The sequence below is a fragment of the Curcuma longa genome, chromosome 10 (assembly GCF_044706935.1).
Source record: "Curcuma longa cultivar G26 ecotype Majalengka, Jawa Barat chromosome 10, ITB_CL_G26_1.1, whole genome shotgun sequence".
In the NCBI taxonomy this organism is placed as follows: Eukaryota; Viridiplantae; Streptophyta; class Magnoliopsida; order Zingiberales; family Zingiberaceae; genus Curcuma; species Curcuma longa.
The window spans coordinates 4,230,854-4,253,503 of NC_133870.1; the positions used below are offsets into that span (position 1 = coordinate 4,230,854).

The following is a 22,650-nucleotide window of genomic DNA, read 5'->3' on the forward strand; positions in this document are numbered from 1 at the left end:
GAAACAGTGGTCCATCACCTTCGAAAGCACTTAAGAGGGGACGAATTTGTTTTAAGGACACTGTGGAAACCACAAGCCTCGACATCGAGTAGTGCTCCGAATCATCCGAGTATTGCTGAGCACTTCTTCGAGTAACGTCGAGTACTTCTCTTCCTTGTCCAAGTATTGCTCCGACTTGGCCCAGTACAGCTCCAACTTGTCCGAGTACCGTCGAGTACTCTTCTGCTTTCGTCCGAGCATCGTCAAGTTCTGCACAACTCGGTCAAGTACCGCCAAGTACTCTTCTGCCTCGTCCGAGCATCTCCAAGTACTGCACCAACTCAGCCGAGTACCGTCGAGTACTCTTCTGCTTCGTCCGAGCATCGTCGAGTTCTGCACCAACTTAGCCAAGTACCGCCGAGTACTCTTCTCCCTCGTCCGAGCATCTCCGAGTACTGCTCCGACTCGTCCGAGTATCATCGCGTACAAGTACTGCACTATACTGCTCGAGCACGAAAACCCGAACACGCTTGAGTCCGAGTCTTTTCGGCGTCGCGGAAAGAGCTACTGGAAGCCATTACTACATATTTCACCTCAGAAGGAAACCAAATTTTACAACAGGAGATTAGTTTGACTGCTCAACGCCTGTTATAGATCTAAGAAGGATGGTTTGAGATATTCAAGGGACTTTAGGATAAGAGACATTGACGTCATCCAGGTGTAGTTGAACCAAACAAGGCATAGGTGAAAAGTGAAGGATAACATATGGAGTAAATTAAGAATTTGATACATTGGAAGGATAAATAACTTGACAAGAAAAGACCTCCTGAGGATGTAGTTGTATGGTAAAACTCTTAGGTGAATTAAGAATTAAGAAATTTATACTCGGGAGAGGTTAGTCTTCAACTTATGGGAAGACATGACCATTAGGATGAAGAAACTTATATTTAGAAGAGGGTAGTCTTCAACTTAAGGGAAGACTCGACCATTAGAATGGTTGTGATCGACGATTCAATCGATAGAAAGTGGTTTTCAGTCAATTAGTAGTTAGGTGACTAAGTAATCGAAGAACATACTATTTAATTTCATTCACAATCGAGTTAATTGAACAATCGACTAATTTAGAGTCATCCAATTGAAGGTGTATTCCAATTGATTGATGGTAGTTAAGTTTTATCTAATCTTTCTTGATCTTGCCTAATAGTTCCACATCGTTCCAAATTTAAGATCATGTGACAATTTTAGACTTCTGTCGTATCATAAAATATATTAGTTACAAAGTTAAATTTTTTTCCTAGCACATAGTATCAATCAAAATTATAAAGTTACATTTTACTCTTTAAATATTTTAAAATTCAAGTAATTAAATTATATTTTCTCATATAACAAGTTTAGCTAAGTAATAATGTTCTTATGAATAATAACAACTTCAGTGCTCTTCCCAAAGATTTAATTATTTTGCACAGCGTGTTCTATATAACTCAGTAAGACACAAAATTTCCATTTTTTCCCTCCTATTGCTTTTCCATTGAATATTAGATATCTTTTAAAACTTTATCAAGTCTTATTTATTACTCTATTTCCCCTTCAATTGGAATTTAACGTTAGCTATTAATTACTCTTTCATAATTATAGCTAGCATGCATTAAAAAAATTTTGAAGGAAAAGAGAAGAAGCACCATATAAAATTTATGGAATAATAAATATTATGCTTACGAAAGAGACAAGAGAAAGACTTACTTAATTGGCAAGTGAAACGCTATATTGAAGTCCTTAATAATTTAATCAATTTTAATCAAATCGAATCGGATCCAATGGAATTAATCAAAATTGAATCAAATCAAATTGAACTGAATTTTTTTAAACTTACTGAACCGATCAAATTTTCAATTAAAAATTGAGTAAATTGAATTGATAAAATATCGATTAATTCAGTGAAAAACCACCAAATTAATTAAAATCATTAATTTTTTTTTAAGTATTATGAAAGATTTATTAATTAGTTAGGAATTTATTCACTTACTTACAAATTTACTTATTATTCTTTTTATTTTGATTAATTCATTTATTTAAGAAATCAAATTAAATTTTTAAATTCAATCGATTTGTTGGATTTAACCGAACTTTTAATCATCCTTACTTATGAATAGTAACAACTTCAGTACTCTTCCCAAAGATAATTGTTAATTTGCATAGCATGTTCTATATAGCAAAATATAGAACTTTTGTTCTTGGGCTCAACCCAAAAGGTCTCATCCAATCAAGATATTTTTCATCCAATCAAGATATTTTTCATCCTTTTAAACATATGATCTTTTCCATGTGTTTTAGATGTGAGACTATGTTTGCACTCTTGCAATCCAACAATTCCCTTTCAAATAAAGGACCACAAGCCCCCCTCAAACATCATTTTTGATGTTTGAATCCTCGACCCACCAGGATTTTTTGCCCCTCGGTCCACCCGACCTACTAGGACTTCCTACCTAGTCGCAACTAGAACTTTCTACCCCTCGGTCCACCCGACTTACTAGGACTTCCTGCCTGGTATCTGGTCCACTTGATTCAAATAAACGTTGTTTTTGATGTCTGAATTCTCGACCCACCAGGACTTTCTGCCTCTCGGTCCACTCGACCTACTACGACTTCCTGCCTAACCACAACTAGGATTTTCTACCCCTCGGTCCACCCAATTTATTAGGACTTCATACCTAGTATCTGGTCCTCTTGATTCAAACACGGGAGTACTCACTTTCTTTATTTAAGGTTCAACTCATCTAGTGGTTAGTCCGGTGAAGAGCAGCCTCGCTCTGATACCACTTGTTAGTACCGATGGAATCAAAATATCTCCACAATGGCATGATATTGTCCACTTTGAACCTAAGCCCTCATGGTTTTGTTTTTAGGCTCAACCCAAAAGGTCTCATCCAATGGAGATACTTTACATCCTTTTAAATCCATGATCTTTTCCATGTGTTTTAGATGTGGAACTATGTTTGCACCCTTGCAACCCAACATTTGCATGACATAGATTCAGAGTCAAAAATATAAAATTGAGATTTAAACATTTAATTAATAAAAAATCAAAATGAATAGAATATTTTTATTCAATTCCCGACCCTGTTAGGGATGGAATCCATATATATCTATACAATGGTACGATATTTTATCCAAAAGGCCTCTAGACCCTGTTAGCTATAATGGAATCTATATATATCTCCACAACAATAGATGATATTTTACCCAAAAGGCCTCATACTAATGAGATTTTTTCTATCTTATAATCTCAAGATCTTTTTCATATATTTCTAATGTGGGACTTTGATTGTATTCCAACAATCTACCTCTCAAACACCACTGAGAGCTCTTTCTTAACGGTCCCAATGAATCTCTTATTGGTACAGATCCCAATGGACCCGCTCTGATACCACTATTAGCTACGATGAAATCTATATATATCTTCACAACGGTATGATATTGTCTACTTTGGACCCACGCCCTTATGATTTTTGTTTTTTGAATTTTACCCAAAAGGTCTTGTACTAATGAGATATTTTTCATCTTATAATTCCAAGATCTTTTCTATATATTTTCAATGTGAAATTTTAATTATATTCAAACAGACCCGTGTCAAGCTTATAATGGTTAATTCAGTAGAGACTTTCCCAAAATTCTAAAGTGTGTTTTAGAGCCTTCATTCAGCCTAGAAAAGCAAATGACAAGTAAGCAAAATAAAAGAGTTCCATTCTTGTAAGTTTTCATTTGCAATGTATTTTTTATTTTATGTGTATTTGCTTGTGGTATTGTATTTGAATAAATTTGTAAGAGATTTCTCTACTATAAAAGAATTTCAAAAATGATAAAAATAGAGATGATTTTGGGAGTAAGTAATCCTCCTTAAGGATGATAGGTGGCAAAGTAGCCATAGGGGGTTTTGAATTATACAAATCCTTGTGTGATTTTATCTTTCCTTTTCTTATTCTTGTTTTGAGTTTGAGTCTACCTACTAACTCATTACAGACGAGAAAGAAAGAAATTTTCAAAAGCTTTTATTCAACCCCTCTAGTTTCAACTAACAATTAAACAACTAAATGTATATGAAAAATTCTTTAAGGGGCATTTAATTGAGAGTTATCATTGATAATCTTGGTTATCTATCCAATGTTATCAACAATAACCTTATTTGATTCAGGTGATAATCGATTTCCAAATAATGCAGTATCACCATCACATCAACAAATTAATTATAACCTAGGTATGTGATTATCTTGACAGTCTAAAATTTTTTACGATTCCAGATGTTAACAAAATTTTTTCTAGAATTATTCTTTGATTTTGAAACTGAGTTAATTGAAATATATTATAAAATTTAATTGAAACTGAGTTAATTAATTCAATAAATTTTAATTATATTAATAAATTTAAAAAAGATTATTTATTTTAAAATTTAAAAAAATAAAATTAATAAATTATATTTATTAATTTAATAAATTATTTTATTTTAAATAAAGAATTATATAAAATAAATTATTTTATATAAATTATTTTAAATAATTCAAAGAATTATATTTATTAATTAAATAAAAAATAAAATCAAAGAATTACATAAAAGAATTATATTTTAAAAAATAAAATATTTATTTAGTAATTATATTTATTAATTACATAAATTTTTTTAAATAAAAACAAAGAATTATATTTATTAATTTAATAAATTATTTAATTAAAATAATTATTTTAATAAATTATTTTATTAACTTAACAAATTATTTTATTAAAATAATTATATTTATTATTCTATTTTTCACTTCAATTGCCATTTAAGCTAGAATAAAAAATTATTTAAAGGATTTATAGAATAATAAATATTAAGCTTAGGAAATATTATTTGAAAGACTCACTTCGATGCAAGTGAACCGCCTTTAATAACAAATTAAAAAGAAATATTATTTTAACAATTCAATAAAAAAAATACTTTCTTTAATTATATATTTTTACTATAATTAAAAGATTAAAAGTAGTCTCGTGATAAATGCATGCAATATTTATTTATTTATTATTATTTTTAAATCCCGAACCGTACTTTTTTCTGGTTACTTGGCCCGGAAGCATGCGAGGGTCGGTGAGCCAGCCGCCCACGTGACAAACGCGTGACCCGGATGTTCACCGTCCGATTCATGAAGCACGCCAACTTGATGCGCCACCGCCTTACTATATAAACACTTGTCGGCGTCGTCGAACTTGCACAATCAATTGAAGCGGCGACGAGGCGAGTTAGGGCAACTTCCGATGAACGTGGCCGTGCTTCGATCTCAGAATTGCTTCCGCGAGCAGATGCGTCAGCAAGACCACCCATGCCGGCCTCTTCCTCCGCCGGGGAGACCTGACTGTAAGAAGAAGAGCAAGAAGCAGCCGAGTCCTCCCAGGAAGCGTGGCGGGAAGCCCCCTCCTCGGCCCCCTTCGCAAGCCAAGTCGAAGGCCAACCCTAAGGTTTCGCAGCCCGAGGAGATGGGCCTTGCCAGGCCTCGGCGGTTCCTCGACATGGAGGAAGTGAGGATCCTGAAGCGCGGCGAGGAGTTGATCCCGCAGACTGTCCCGCCCTTGGCTCCTAGCGCAACGGTCCCAATCGAGTTAGGGTTTCTGGATTTTAGTGGTCTTTACTCCGGAACGGGGTTCTTCTTCTCCCCCTCGCCGAGCTCGCTCCCCTTTCCGAGTTCATTGTTAAAGAAGCCAGCTTTTCTGGAAGATCGATGAACACAGATACTGTAGTTCATGAATCTGCTACATGCCAGAGCTGTTGAAGTAGAAATATGAGGTCTTGCTTGGGAGAAGACTTTGGTTGCTGAAATAATTTATCAGGTGAAGATTAACCTTAGTTTGTGTCCAGGATTTCCTCTATTTTTCAGTAGGAAATTGAGGAAACAATTAGATAGGTGATGTAAATAGTTGTTCTAGTACAATTTTTAGGTGATGATAGTAGTTGTTGTAGTTATATTTTTAGGTGATCATAGAAGTTGTTCTAGTTCAATTTTACTTTGGAATTTGGATGCCCTGAGGATGATGTTGAACTTTCATTGCCAAGATTGGTAGAATAAAATGTTTCATAAGTTAGATCAATTGTTGTGTCTATATCAGTGATGATGTTGGGAAATAGAGATCTCATTGATCTAATTTCTACCCCAAATTGAACTCGATCGTTTTTAAGAACCGCCGTCTGCCGTCCCCGCTTGATGCTGCAGTTAAGGCGTAACGGAGATTTTAATATACGGTGGTGCGATTCTCCGAAGATGGAGAAGAAAAAATCGCCGCCGGCGGTGTTTACGCGGCTGACGAGGAACTTTCACCTACGGCGGAGGACAGAGAGGCGGAGCGCCTGAGCCTCCTTCGCCAGATGTTGCGGCGGAGCGTCGCGGTGATCGCCGGAGGGAATCTGGCGGAGTTGCTCCTCGGCCGCCAAATGTCGGCGTGCAGGATGCCATGCTCATTGCCCGCCCCGCGCTTCCGCACCTCCGCCATTCTGGCGGGAAGCACGCACTTGCATAGGAACCCTAGTGCGGAAAAATCATTCTTGGAGGGGAAAGGGAAAGGGAAAGCGTAAGGGGGCGACGTCCGGTACCTATTTTGGCTAGACGGTTGACCCACTTGGGGATGGGTTTGCCGGTGAGGCGGAAACAGGCGTCGTCGCAGAAGTGGTTGCAATTCTTAGAGATTAGGTTGTAGGCGATGCCGGAGTATTCTGCTGCCATGTCCTCCACGAGCGCCCGCACCTCGCGCGGCCCCATATCGGTGCGCCCGATGAGGATCGCCTTCCGGAAAAGATCCCCGGGCAACGCCGCGGCTCCCCATCAAAGATCCCTGTCGCGGCGTGCTCGTGTGCCCCATAGGCGTACTCCACCCCGTGCACTACGCAAAAACAAAGACCCTTATCACGCTGACAATCAATCGGAGATGAAGGAACAGAGGAGAAGAAGGGACGACGGTTCGATCCCACCTTGGACGCCGGAGTGATATACTCCAAGGCCGAGCCAGTAGGCGTAGCCGTTGAGGGGGGAGAGGTCGTAGACGTTGAGGAAGACGGGCGTCGACGCCGCTGGCCGCCGCTCCCGCGAGGCCCTCCGGGTGAACATGTTCCGTAGTAGGTGGGAAGGAGGAAAGACGATCACAGAGGCGGCGAGAAGTAACCACGCGGCATTGGGAACGGCGATGAGAACCTCGAGCGACGAAGACCTACAAGTACTTGAGTGGAGCGGAGATACTGCTGTTAAATGCATGATAACGTAAATCATAAGAGGTTTGGCAACGGCTATCCACGAAATGTTCTTCCAACGGAGTTTAGAGAAAGAAACACTTTCAGAGGCAAAATTGAAGAATAATATATGCGAAGTAGAGAAGGATACACTTCTATTTATAACTTTGAGGGATAACGTTGAAAGCAATGTTATTGAGATCATGTAGGAGGTTACGATGGCTGACTTGAGGAATGTTGCACTCGAGCGTTTGTCTTGACGAGGGATGACAATCGATCATGATGAATATTAACGCAGAAAGATCCAGCACCGAATAGATAGATGTAGGGCCCTTGAATCGCACTTTTTTTTCTCAACTTGAACAGCACGAAAACAAAGAGATTTGGCTTCTTGTGATTGAGGTTTTCTTGGAAGTAATTTGGAGCTGGTGACACTGGAGATGTTAAAATAATTTGGCATCCTATGTCCGTCCTTGTCGCGATCAGGACCATCGGTGGATGCATCAATAACATCACATGTGACAATCACGTTTCATGTTGAATAACATTTATAGCATAACACGTGTCTTATATTAAATGTGTTTTTTTTGGTCTCCGAGTTCTAAAACAAAAGAAAGATTGCTACGAAGTTAGGTAGAATGCTGCACACTGAACAGAAGAGAAAGTACACTAGCGATTTCATGACCACTTCAGATAATTCATGTCTCATGATCCCCAGTTCCACAGTCATGAGGCACAGGACCTGATAAATATAGCATCTAAAACAACGGAACGATGGGCTTGAGCTACCACAGCCTTGAAGGTGCACTAAGCGTAATAATTTAAGCTAGATTTCTTCTTTGCTTGAACTTGGATTATCCCTTCGTTGAAATCTTCATGCGTCACCTGAGCCAAAACTAGCATTAGTTAACTATCATAGCTTTGTTCATTGACCATATACTGAGCCAAATAAGAAAGTGAATATTCAACCACTTTGTGATTGCCTGATGGCCCAGTTCAAGGCAATCTAGATGTATGCAGTGCCAACTAGATCATAAAGGCATGCACAGTATTTCCTAGTGTCAAGGATTACACAGTAAAACAGCATCTATTGTACAACATCAATGGGTTCATTATAGAGAAATACCAGTTTGATCCCTTGAGAATTAATAAAAGTTACAATATGGGTCCTTAAGTTTCAATTGTTAAAATTATAAAAAGCACATGAATTTGGATCCAGAATGTTTAGATTTGGCCCCTAAAATTATATAGAAATTTAATCTCATCAAAGCCAAAATTTTGATAACATTTGACAACTTTATACACCAAACTGAAACAATTCAAGCTTGAAGAACACTAAAGCAGGCCACCCCCAGGGATTGAATGAGACACTGAGATTTATCATTTTTTTTTTTGAAACAACTTGAAGAACACTAAAGCAGGAGAAAACTTCAGGAGGTATCAAACTTGTTTTTTTACCAGTATATGGAATATAGTTATCAGTGCTCTAAAAGTTTATACTAGAAGAGTTGTAAACAGTGGGCAAGAATTAAAATCCAGTATTAAGTTGTTAACAATGGAAATTAAGGGTGATATAAGGAAAGCACAGAAGAGAACCTCAGTTGCATCACGACGCAAGGCGAGCATGCCAGCTTCAACACAAACTGCTTTAAGTTGTGCTCCATTAAAATCATCTGTTGATCTTGCCAGCTCTTCAAAGTTCACATCAGGGTGCACATTCATTTTCCTCGAATGGATCTAAATTTCACACATAGTCAGCAGGGAATAAACCATCTCAGGTTATTACCAGATGAGATAACCTTGCTTAAGCAGCATGATTTTTCCCCCTCATTTTTGGCTATGCTATGCAAGAATAAGATTGTAAAACTGATTCTAGTGGGGATCTTGCGCGGACTGGAGCCGTACTGATGATGACTGCTTTTTCAAAGGAGAAAAAGAGAAATTTCTTGATATACAAGTATTTCATGTTACCTGCAATATTCGAGCTCTTGCCTCTTCAGTTGGATGAGGAAACTCTATTTTACGATCCAGACGTCCAGAACGCATAAGAGCAGGATCAAGAATGTCGGCACGATTAGTTGCAGCTATCACCTATTAAACAGACAAGTTCACACAATTAGGGAGAGAACCACAAGTAAAAAATTGGGTATCTCATTGTTTCTTTTCCCAAATTTAAGAAAACAAAAATATGCAATGCTGTATCTCTTATCCAGCTAACTCAACAATATGAAAATAAAATCATCTTCCAATTATTCTCATATACCAGAGTGAAGAATTAAGAACCATAAGTTTCAAGGAGATGAAGGCAACATGGAAATATTTTTCAGTACCAAGTAGCGAGGAGCAAACACAAACAAAGCATTTCAAGCTAAGATTAGTAGTTTGCTTAGATTTCATTGTCACAAGTCTTCATAACAATTGAAAAAGATGTTTTTTGGAGCTCTAGAAGGTTAGCAATTGACTGTAATTAACAGAATGTTATCATAGCCAAGCAGTGACTGCAATAGTTCGTATGATGATGCAAAGATAAAAGATGTTTTTTGTAGCTCCTGAGGTTTACAGATTGACTATTGTTAACAGAATATTATCACAGTGAGTAGTGAATCCAATAGTTCTCTCATTGACAGTCATTAACAGAATGTTATTGCAGCAAGTAGTGTTTGTGAGAGCTCCTATTGTACTGCTTGCATTTGCATGTTCTGTGCTAGTTCCACTGTGTTTGGTAATCTTATCAAATATCTATAAAAATGTATATTTGTTGTCTTATCAAACTTCTATGAATTTTGTTATCAGACAGACCAACATTAAGTATGAGGTTTTTGCTTATATTCTGTTTTATGAAATTGTTTCTGTGAGCAATCAATTTCAGATTGTTTGTCATAAGATTCAGATTGTTTATGACATTGCTTCTGTCCACTTTGTCATTAGCCATGACTGAAGAACACCTTTTTGATTCCATCGCCTTTGTTGTTTTTCCAGCAGCCTTCTTTAATAAAGGCTATACTAGTTATGCTTTCCTAATTCAGCATGCAATAATATTTTTTGATGGATTAATTGGTGTTCAGCCTAGTTAGCGATCAAGATCAAAAGCTCTTGACTAGAATTTGAGTTGCTTAAATTCTTTCAGTGCACTTAAAGATCTGAAGGCAGCATAAAGGATTCAAATTGATTTGTCCTTTTTGGGCATTGTGAGAATTGCAATACTTCCTCTAACTTTTGGATTTCATAGGAAGATAATAGGAAAAAACAAAAGTTATCAAGGATATTTTAGTCTTTTACACAAAATATCCATCATCTTTAATATCGTCCAAAGTACGCAGGAAAGGATCAAGTCTGTCATCCTTCTATCAAGTAAACAGAATAATTTACTCTTACCCCTCACTCTTCATCCATCTTTTGAACGTCCACATACAAGGACCCTCGTGCTATGGCTAGTATATGCAGGAACAAATGACACAGATCAAACAAAAGCATGAACTGTACAAGTATATGTGAGTGTTTTTCTTATGATAAGCATAATCTTGTCTATAAGAATATGAGTAGAAAACTAATGGAATAATAGAATAAAACAAAAGAATGGAGTTGAAAGCTGAATGTGTTAGAGATTAAAGATAACTAATTCAAATTATCAGATTATCAAGTTACATGCACTCAGGTGTAGTAAACTTGAATCCTCCGTAAGCTAAGTTGAGAAATAATAATGACCTTTATACGTTCATCACTGCTAAAACCATCAAGCTGATTTAATAATTCCAACATAGTTCTTTGAACCTCCCTGTCTCCACTTACTTCACTGCAAATGTTAAAAAGGAGAATTTTTCAGTCTCATGTAAAAATAATCTGATGAATTATTGCTACAAAAAAATAATAATAATAAAGCAATTACATTGCCAGTGAACTATTAGCCAGTGCTGATAGATTGCATGTGAGAAATCAATGACAAGGGGAAGTAGATCCATCTAGGGGAGTAGACAAAGTACAAGGAGATTTTGACTTTGGAAGAAGACAAAGCAACTTCTTTTTTGGGTGTGAAGTTCTGGGGAAACCTGTTTTGTCATTTGTGTTGAGTGAGGAGGGTTTTGTTGTGATTGTGGGACGGAAAGATACCTGGCAGTATACTAATTAATAAGAAATATACTGCTAGAGTACTGCAATTGTTAACAATTCCAACACTACAATTGATTCAACTGATATTTATGTTTTCAAAATTGTCCAATCAGTACCAATATCAATTTTGACAAACATAGTATAAATAATTGAGCATCCATGTAAAATAAACTATCCTAAGTCAATAAAGCTCACTTATTTGGCAAATAAAGTTAAATTTTAGCTCCCTATGCTCAAGGAAACCAGATCCCAAATCACCTCATCTTTTCTAGGTTTTTGACACATGTCTAACACTTTTAGCTAGGGGAAATGCTCATACCTGCACGATTCCTTTATAGTATTAGAAATATCCTTGAAAGTATGATTTGAAATCTTGTATCATATCAGGCAAAACGGTTAAAACGTATTGTTCTAATAAATTACCAAAACTCAATACTACTAGGCACCGAGACTATATCTCCAATGTCATGTCAATCATGTTGACAAGTATCATTTCATGTCAAACTTTTGACACCTCTTGGCATGCTAAAATTGAGATATTGTTGTTATTTTGTAGTTTATCTTCATACAAGACAATGTCAAAATCGTAGCATTCTAAATAGAAAGCAAACATTGAAATTAAGTATATAGTTGTTTATCTTTATCTTTATCATCTCTTTCCTCCCACCTTCAATTTGCCACCCGCACCATACATGGGAACATTAGCACGACACCAAATCAATATCGTTCAAGTCAAAGACCAAAACACTAGGCACGACTTGAGATTTAAAACCTTAAATTCGTCACAAAAAAAATACCCTAGTAGAGACCCATGCTACTAGATCTAACTTAGATGAACTTGTTAGCAAGGGGACCTCTTTAGGTGCATCAGAGAAAGTTCTATTATGACAATGTAGTGCCCCTATGCTGGTCAGTTTGCCATTCTCTAAATTAATTCATACAAGTTGATATGAATTACTTCATAGGTTTGGTACCTCATACTCAAAGAAATGCCATTGTATAAAAATGTTCTACATTCTGTTCAAATTAGCATGCTTTATGAAGAATAAATATTTTGTTGAACATTAAACCCAATAAGTGCAGTCTAAAACGGAAAAAGGAAAAAGGTACCGTACCTGTCAAAACGTTTGGTTCCTATAGCATCTATCTCATCAATAAAAATGATACATGGAGCTTTCTCTTTTGCTAGCTGGAAAGCATCTCGAACAAGTTTTGCTCCATCACCAATAAACATCTGCATAAAGTTGCTAAAGATTGAACCGAAACTCAAATAAGCTGATGGTTCAAAAAGGAAAAGAATATAAATAAAAATCCTATATTCTATAAGACATTAAACCTTTCTTGACAATTATGTTGAGCTCCATATGCAACATGGGTATGTATCAAAGTAGAAGCACAACCACTTTCAGACCACCCATCCCCACCCCCTTTTTAAAATAAATAAATAAAAATCAAAATCAAAACCAACATCTCTTCCTCTTCTTGTCTTAATGTCATCGTGTGCAAGCCCACATCCCCTTTATTCCTCTCCCTCCATGCCACCATAATGCTAGTTGAAGCCTCCTCCTTTTTCCTCCCTTGTGCGTTGTTTTATTTCTAAAGCAATTCCAACCACTCAAACTCATTTTTATAATCGTACCCTATTTCATGTCAAAACAAATACAAGAGGGAATGTGACGAACTGAGTATCATCCCCAAACGATGTGATCCATTAACAAAGCCCAGTAGTAGGTAATTTTCCTCCACTTCTTCTATTTCCTCTTTTGTCTTCTATTACTTGCTCTTCCTTTCTTAAACGAGTCTGACTACTCAAACTCATTTTTCATACTTGTACCCATGTTGCATCTTGACAACATGTACAAGAGGGGAATCTATCAAGCCAAGTAATTATCTAAGCCTAAAAGGGCACAATATGGAGTTATTTTGGCCAAATCATGTAATATTTATCTATTTTGGTAATGGTTTTTAAAAGTCTCCCATTTAAACAACATAAGCCACTTAAATTCTGCTCATAACATTTGAAGTCTACTTATACAGATAAAAAAACTCTTATCTGATTCACTTAAATTAATTTAAATTGAACCAAATTGACTTAAACCCCAAAATTTCTCTAGGGAGTAGATTGTAACTTATAAATGTGAAACAAAATCTCTCTAATTACTAGATTGTCCCTTATAAATGTCTGTTATTTTGAAAGTAATAAATACTATGAATATAAATGTTTTTAATATTTTAATATTGACCGCATGTCCCCTTATATACAATGTATACTACATATGCATTTTGAAACCTTGATTATGAAGGAATAACTTGTCAGCTACTGGATAGACCCTTATAGAGTTCTCAATATCTATCCTCACTACACGAATGATCATCTGAAGGATGATGCAAAGCACCCTCTTTTTGTTTGTTGGACGAAGGCATGTGCAAGAGCTTTCAAGATCTTTGGCAATGCTCCCTCCCACTACTGAGGCTTCATTATAACCCCAAGCTAAATATTGCATGGATAAGGCCCCTAACCTGCTTCATACAATCAGATCGATTAAGCATTCTATTTTTAATTCAAATGACCTTATTGAAGCGGCATTGATGAAGCTACATGTGCACCTTGGAGCCATTCCACTGTCATCTCCCAAGATCCACCACGAATGCAGGTCTACCACGATTGTCATAGTAGATAGGATAGAGAACCCTCCTTTGCTATAAAGGCCTAAAGTATTATATTAACAATAATTAGGTGAATTCTTGTCATGTTGGATTACATTGCTGAGACCTTCAAAGCCCCCAACAACATGAGAATCTATATATGTCCATCCACCCATTAAGGATATGAAGTATCTACATCAAGCCCTCTTACATTCATGATTTCCACTTGACACAATGCCAAAAGCTAAGCATGCGAGTACCAACCCACCCACCGACCCCCTTCCAATCCTTTAAAACATTAATTATAGTCTTCAGGCAAAATACTAGTTCCTTTTTCCTCACACAATGTCCCTAGGTTGTACAATAGTACCACAAAAAGTATGCTATCGAAATATGGTTCCTCTATTAAAATGTTGAATCCACTTAGTGGGATAAAGGCTTGGTTGTGATTGTTGTTGGTGTTGTAGAGGATTGAAATGCATTGAAGAGCCAAGGAGGCTAATATTTGGTTCCTCTAATAGAATGTCCATAGAGGATTAAAATGAAATGCATTCATTGTCAACCAAGATATATACCTTATACACTTCTTATTAGCTTTATTGTTGCAACTCCTTATAAGAGGGATATTACTTTCATGGTGTCCCTTGGATATTGCCAGTGATCCTTAAATGCCTCACATGGATTGTGTCAAGAAAAACCTATAGGTTTTTGTCAATGTTATCGTCTTAGGCATATAACTCCAATTAGAATTGACCCATTATGGAGGCAATTGACTTGCATAGTCACACTTCAGGAACATTACATTCATTAATGTCAGCCGTGAGTGGTTAAAGAGCCCACACAACTATCAAATGAGAGTCTACACCCATAGATGAGAAGGCATTCCCAACAATGTCAACCTTTACATTGTTTGTTGACACTTTCTAGTGCGCTCGAGGTCATTGAGGGATCGAAATTCACAAGTATGACTTGTTCAACCATAAACGAGTGAATCCGACACCTAAGTAGGTTCAAAAAGATATCTATTGTATCTAACATCAATCAGGGCATTGACACCCACAATGTCAAAACTACAACCCCCACCCTTCCCCCTCCCCCCAATGAGCCAATGCTACCAAACCTCAGCCAAGCACTCGAACAACCGCTTTCAACATCACCAGCGTCATCACACTTGGTATCTATGTGTCTCTAATGAAGGGCACATGGAGCTGGCCTATTCTTATTCCAAATGGGTTGCTATCCTTCCAAGACAATCGAAATGGACATAATAACGTAGTTGACCATATCATATTTATAGCTGTTGCATTATTGCACATTATTATAAAGGCTAAGATGAATTTGATGGTAGTATATGTTAGACCTTTGTCCCAAAGTTCAAAAATACAGATGGAGACAAATATTAGCATGCCAAAAGGTTCAGTTACTGTAAGAGCAAATGCAGGAGAAAAAAAGATTGGAGAAATGCTGAGAACAACACTGCAATATTGCAAATGTAAACAGTTATGTAAAATTAGGAAAAGAAATAATACCAAACAACAACAAACTAGTTACTGAAAAAAAGAGTACAAATAGTATATGTGATTTCTTCTCATCTTATAAGCATAAATATTTATATTTAACCTAATATTTGAATCAAATTCTTGAGTTTTAAAAGCCACCTTTTTCATTTAAAAGAGCATTCACATGTTTCCTATCAAGTTGGATGTAGATCAGATAGTGTAAAACTGTTTTCATGTAAACTTTTTTTTAGGTAAAGTATATCAAAAGAACCAACATACCATATCAAATAGTGCAAACTGTTTTCATGTAACCTTTTAGGTAATTTTCATCAAAAAACCCAACATGCTGTAGATAGCATTAAATCAATAAAATTTAGGAAATATGAATAAGAAACCACATGTTACCTGAACCAGTTGAGGACCTGCCAGTTTCAAGAAAGTTGCATTTGTTTGTGCAGCACAAGCACGTGCCATCAATGTCTTACCAGTTCCAGGTGGTCCATATAGAAGCACTCCTTTAGGAGGGCGAATTCCTAATTTCTGGAAACGGTCTTTGTGTGTCATTGGCAGAACAATAGCTTCAACAAGCTCTTGAATCTGATTTTTTTTTCAAAAATAAACAAGTTGATTCAGACAAGAATTTCCCAATTAGTACCAAATTGTTTTGTTAATATTTTTGGTTAATATTAGACCAGCAGAACATAACTCAGGAATCAGTGTGGGAAAAGAACCAACATCTATAAGGTCTACAGAGCAAACTCGTGACTGGATTTGGAATTCGGAAACTTAGTTACTTGCATTGACATAGACAAAGTTGTGATACCTGTTTCTCAAGACCACCTATATCATTATAATCTTCCGTTGGCTTTTCATCAACTTCCATTGCCTTCACTCGTGAGTCATATTCTGAAGGAAGAGTGTCCAAGATCAAGTAACTATCTTTATTGACCCCAACAAGATCACCAGGCTTTAACTTATCAGGATCAACTAACCCAACAACAGGGAGAAAAATAGTCTGGAAGAAAATAAACAAAAAGAATAAGTAGGCAACATTCTCTGTCAGCTGAAAGAAATAACAAAACTGTCAATTCCAAGTAAATAATAAAAGATTCAATAGCATTATTCATGACCTTGGAGAATGAACCTTCTTTTTGCATTATTATTCATGCATCTGATTGCACTTAATAGGAAAGTTGAACTTATAAAGCTCTTTCAGTTTGCTTCCTTCTCCTTGTTAGCTATAAATGATATTTTATGTTGCCTTGGTTATTAATGGTAAATACCCTAGGTTATCAATTATCTAAAAAGGATTTTTGACATAAGAATGAAGTCAATAAGAAGGACGAATACACATTTAAACTGATGCATGAATTTCCTGACAACTGAAACAAGCAGTCACAACCAAAGATGATTATAGTAAATAGACTAAGCTAGCAGTAAGCTTGGCTACAACTAAGTGAAGCTTGATGAAACTGGAATTAAATTTCGGAGCTTCGGGAAGGACAAAGAAACAGTTTTTGGACCAAGCCGAAAACCACACTGTCAAAAAGAAAAAGCATTTAAGCATGGAGCATATTCCACTCAAAAAGAAAAAGCATTTAAGAAAGAGAACAACAGTTAGTAGCATGCAATGAATAAATTCACAGTGGTATATATGTTGTATGGTTCAGACTACTTAGGAAATAATGAAGCATCCAATCAAACTTATAACTTTATTTCCTGACTACTGTGTGTGTGTGGATATATCTAATATACACCTTCTGAAATTTCTACCTGTCTAGCACTGTATAATAGAAGGATAAGAGAATTTTAGAGGATAGACAGAACACACAAGAATGACTATAATGTTCTCATGTATAATTATATTTGTGAATGTAAGTTCGTATTTGATTTTATAGGTATTAGGTACTTTATACATACAATGATACAACCATGGGTCATGGCAAGTTTGGTTCACCAACTGAACTCGAACTTGAATCCGTATAATCCAAGCCCAAATAATAACCACAATTATTTCCTTTCTACAAACTGATGATAGCAGAAAGAAAAAGCAGTAACAAGTTTATGCATAGACCATAGATGAGAGACATAAGAAGCATGGATATAAAATAAGAAGAAAAAGAAGATTGAAACTTTACAATTATATAGATTTCGTTAAAGTTCAGAACCAGCAGAAGCTTTTCATAAGTTTCAATACACTTGGCCAAATCTCATGGGAAAAATCTCGATTGGCATATAGTGCACATGCACAAGAACAAAATAGTAGAAAAAAGTTACAGGTCCTATCTTACTTGTCGGGTGGAGGTTTTTAATACAACACATTTTCCCTTTCTTTGAGAATCAAGATCAATATTTGCACCATCTTCCTCTGCCTCTTCTTCTGGATTCATCTCCAAAATCTGTAGAAGAATATAGGATTAGAAATCTCATCAACTTGCATTAATTAATCTACCTTTTATTTGCATCTGCTAAACTAAAGGAAAAGAGCAAAAATCAAAGAAAAAAAATAGAATAATGGCTCATTTGTTGAAAGGATTTTCATATAAGATAGAATATATATATATATTTTCCCTATTTTCCCTAGCTCCCCGTCCATCCATCATGCTTCACATCCATATGTCTAACCCCAATGGACAAATTAGAATATATATTTGAAGAATAATGTTAATAGAGCTATAGATATGAAGGTTTCTGATAGAAATAATGTTATTAGCTCAATCCAATCTGAGTATCTGACACATGCAATTAGACTAAAAGATCTTAATGTGCAGAAGCATCATATAGGGGAAGTACAAAAGCGGAAAAAAACAATTTTTACTCAGAATAACAAAATAGAGCAGCAATTACATTTCGTTAAGGATACACTAACAACAAAAAATGCCATGCTTATCACAGAAAAACACACGTCAGAGAAATAAACTGGACTGTGTGGCACACCTTTGTACATGGTTCAGGTAACCACATGATTATAAACTTTTTAATGGAGTCAAGATGAACATCAATAGACAAATTAATCCATACAAGAGAAATAATACTAAGGAAGCTAACCTCAACGATGTTTCCAACGAGGTAAGGCAGCTGCTTGTTGAGCTTAATTTTCTCTTGGTTCTCTTTGATTTTTTCCTTGAATGACTCGAGTTCCAGATTCGCCCTCTGCATCTCATCCTGCAACCAACACCGAAACACGACATAAAAAAAGACGGCGAAAAAATGAGAAACAAAAAAGAAACCCTATATTGCAGGGAAAAGCAGTGGAGGAAGGATTCATCGGGCGTTAGGGTTTGAGACCTTGAGGATGCGGATCTCGTTATCGAGGAGGCGTGAGGCCCTGATGATGTCTTCGGTGGTCATGGAAGAGATCTGGTCGTCCTCGAACGCGGCGTCCTCCACCATCGCCGTTGCCATGAGTCGAGAGCAGAGGGTTTCCTGAAACCGCTGAGTTGATTCTTTTGCAAGCAAACTGGCTGACGGATCCTTGTACTTAAGGGTGATGGAGAATCGGATCGGGTTAGAAGCTTATTTCGATCCGACCTGATCCGATCGGATAAAATTTATTTTTTATTTTAAATATTTTAATTTATTGGACAGTTGTAAAATACTTTACAACTTATTACGAATGTTTTGTAGATTTTAAGTTAATATTTTTAACGAAGTAATGATAGGTATTAAATTTTAATATAAATTTATAATAATTTTGAGAAAAATATCAAAGGATATATTTGTACAAAATAGAGACGATTTATGAGAAAAAATAAAAACAAGGGGCTTTTTAGCTAATATGGCCACTAAAAGTTATCTGCCACGCGCGTTTATCAATTTTGTTTATTATATTTTTTTGATTTTATATAAATTTTATTTTTTAATTAATTTTATTTATTATTTTTTTCATAATACTTGTATTTTTTTCAATGTATTATTTTTTAAATTTTGTTTTTTTTATTGTAATACGTAGGAGGAGAGAGATAAAAAAATAATCAAAATTGATTAAAGCACATGTATTTTTTTTTTATTTTTTATAATGTAAAAAACAAAGAAAAAATATTAAAGCATTTGAATAGGAGAGAGAGATATAAGTAAAATAAAATAAAAAATAAAGAAAAAAGGGTATGCAGATGCCCTTATAAATTTGGTTTTAGGTCAAAGAGCCACTGCAACCACTACCGCCGCCGCAACCCGTGGTCTGCTGCCGAGGCGGTTGGTAGAAACCGCGATCAAAGAGATGGCCAGCGAGGAGACCGCACCGGCGACGATAGGGCGGATGAAGCTGGGGTCGCAGGGGCTGGAGGTCTCCAGCCAGGGCCTCGGCTGCATGGGCATGTCGGCCTTCTACGGCCCGCCCAAGCCCGACGCCGACATGATCGCCCTCATCCACCACGCGGTCAACTCCGGCGTCACGTTCCTTGACACCTCTGACATCTACGGCCCTCACACCAACGAGATCCTCCTCGGCAAGGTAGCTACCTCCTTCAACGCCGCCGTGCTTAGAGTTCCTGCTCGATCGGTTTTTGTCTAATTTGAATTTTTTTTTTTTTTGCTTGATGGAGGCGCTACGAGATGGGTTGAGGCAGAAAGTGGAGCTTGCCACGAAATTTGGGATCAGCGTGGCGGACGGGAAGAGGGAGATTCGCGGGGATCCGGCGTACGTGAGGGCTGCCTGCGAAGGCAGCTTGAGGAGGCTGGGGATCGATTGCATCGATCTCTATTACCAGCACCGGATTGACACTCGGATTCCCATCGAGATCACGGTGAGTTGTTCAATTGTGATTAATTTCATCGTTGGACCTCTCACGCACTTTGCATGTTTGACATAATTCTGCAGAAGTACTCAAATGCTTGTTTTTCGTTGATTGACACCTTAAAAATGCATTCATAGGAAGAATTGTGATGACCTCCAGTGAAAAGGATTTTGCTATCTTTCTTTTCTTGTTTTTAAATGGAAAGACTCTTTAATGTTTCCATCTCCAAACTTGCGTTCCTATCAAGAACGAAAGGGTGGAAAGATTCTACAAATGCACCCCTCTTCAAGTTGTGTACTTGTGTCCAAGCTCATTTTGTGCTTGCCTACCATTTCTGTATCCGACATTATAGCATTCCTGCCTATTCTTGGCTCTTGCTTGTTTTATTTGCTTAATGACAATATGCAATATGACAGGTTATCAATTGCCCCTAAAGTAAACCATGTCCTAGTTCTAACAAATTGGGAAATAAGCTCAATGAATAAAAAACTATACTGATGCTGAAAAATTATTCAAGTAAAAAAGGTGAATCCTAGACATTTAATCATATTAATCTTGCTTTCACTACTTCACTTTGTATTATTCTGTGAATGTTCTTACTATAGGGTTTCTATTTTGACTGTTTTATCAGCTCTCAAGCTTGCTACTTGTGCCCAGTAATTTGCACATGATTTTGTCATTTCTTAACTAGATTGGAGAACTTAAGAAACTAGTTGAAGAGGGGAAAATTAAGTACATTGGGTTGTCTGAGGCCTCTGCTTCAACAATTAGGCGGGCACATGCTGTCCACCCAATCACTGCAGTTCAGCTTGAATGGTCTTTGTGGTCAAGAGATGTTGAAGAGGATATAATCCCTACTTGCAGGTGAAGCTGTCTGATTAACTGATCTATTTGATAAGCACCTTACTCTGCTTTTCTTGCATATATTTTGAATTATTTATTCCACTTTTCAGAGAACTTGGAATAGGAATTGTTGCATATAGTCCGCTAGGAAGGGGCTTCTTTTCTTCTGGACCAAAGCTAGTTGAAAATCTTTCTGAAAGGGATTTCCGCAAGGTAATCATTTGGTAGATAGGAGATTCATGTGTTTTACAAGAAATAATGAAGTGATTCTTCTATGTTGTTAGTTGTGAATAATCTAGTGGATATAAAGGGAACTAAAGTATTAAACAGACATTAATAAACTACCATTCATCTCAGTCACTAAACTAATAATCAAACTTGTTCAAGCTAGATTATTTTTTTAATCATATGTCGATAAAATGTATTCACAACTACACTACATTTTGCATGATTATAGGTTTGACTAGTCTCACTTAGGGTAATGTAATCTATTGATATTGTTGATAGGAATGACAACATGTAAAATACCTACGAAATGTGCACTATCTTACTTATATCCATCCAGGACACTTGATACATGTTCCCATCCCAAATGGGTTGGGTACCTGAGGATGCCACTGAAGTTCATTCCCATTCTAATGTGTGAAATAGAGGATAAGAATTAGGGATTAATAATGTATACATACATTTTATTCAGATACCTGCTATTTGAAATCTTTGATTCCAAATTTATTCCTTACATGTCTATGGCTTATACACATGTTTTTAATGGGTACCAAAACTCGGTTAAATAGGTTGGACAGTCAGTGTACTCAAAATACACATCCCACTACAACCATTCCTATTTTATGGCTTAGTTTTTTAAACATAGAAGTGCAGTAGTCCGCAGAGATCTTTTGATATTAATGATACTAAGGCATGTTGATGTTTTTTGACAGAACTGAACTCAATGATATATATATATATATATATATATATATATATATATATATATATATATATATCAAACTATGTTTTATTCACTTGACCTCATTTTTAACCTACAATATTACTGAATGATAAATTGTGTCTTCAGCTTGTCCCTAGATTTCAGCCTGAGAATCTTGCCCAAAATGCAATAATTTTTGAACGTGTAAATGAAATGGCTAAGAGGAAGAATTGCACCCCTGCACAACTTGCATTGGCCTGGGTTCACCACCAAGGATCAGATGTTTGCCCAATACCCGGTACTACCAAGATAGAAAACTTCAATCAAAACGTTGGAGCTCTGACAATAAAACTCACAGCCGAAGAGATGGCTGAACTTGAATCATATGCTTCGGTAGATGTTAAAGGGGATCGATATCCTACTGCAATGGTTACATGGAGAGAGTCTGATACTCCTCCTTTATCTTCCTGGAAAGCTGAATGAAGCTTTGTTATATTGTTGGGAAAATGGCATAGTTTGTTATGCATGGAAACTGAAACCTTTCGAGCATGCTACATGCCTACATGAATTATGTTTTATCATGGAGTATGTGAGAATTTTTCATTTTAAATCTGCTTCTGGTCCTGAAGCAGAAGACATGATCGTTTTACAGTGTCTGATCCTTATTTT

At 36.4% G+C, this 22,650-nt stretch overlaps 2 protein-coding genes and 1 pseudogene across 2 annotated transcripts; 1 reads left to right on the forward strand and 2 right to left on the reverse strand.

Moving 5' to 3' along the window:
• Positions 1-6,294: 6,294 nt before the first annotated feature.
• LOC141835508 (deSI-like protein At4g17486) lies at positions 6,295-7,247 on the reverse strand (annotated as a pseudogene).
• A 542-nt stretch (positions 7,248-7,789) lies between these two features.
• On the reverse strand, positions 7,790-18,909 carry LOC141836574 (26S proteasome regulatory subunit 6A homolog). The gene is made up of 10 exons (XM_074724081.1): positions 18,763-18,909; positions 18,523-18,639; positions 17,766-17,873; positions 16,298-16,489; positions 15,880-16,071; positions 12,445-12,563; positions 10,928-11,015; positions 9,194-9,313; positions 8,819-8,959; positions 7,790-8,107 (listed from the first exon to the last, which is right to left on the reverse strand). The coding sequence occupies exons 1-10, from the start codon at positions 18,877-18,879 to the stop codon at positions 8,030-8,032; spliced, it is 1,272 nt and encodes a 423-aa protein (XP_074580182.1). The 5' UTR covers positions 18,880-18,909; the 3' UTR covers positions 7,790-8,029.
• Positions 18,910-19,633: 724 nt separating this feature from the next.
• On the forward strand, positions 19,634-22,619 carry LOC141836575 (putative aldo-keto reductase 2). Its single transcript, XM_074724082.1, has 5 exons — positions 19,634-19,927; positions 20,019-20,219; positions 20,902-21,074; positions 21,164-21,266; positions 22,129-22,619. Exons 1-5 carry the CDS (start codon positions 19,694-19,696, stop codon positions 22,462-22,464), a joined length of 1,047 nt encoding a protein of 348 aa, XP_074580183.1. The 5' UTR covers positions 19,634-19,693; the 3' UTR covers positions 22,465-22,619.
• The last annotated feature ends 31 nt before the right edge of the window (positions 22,620-22,650 follow it).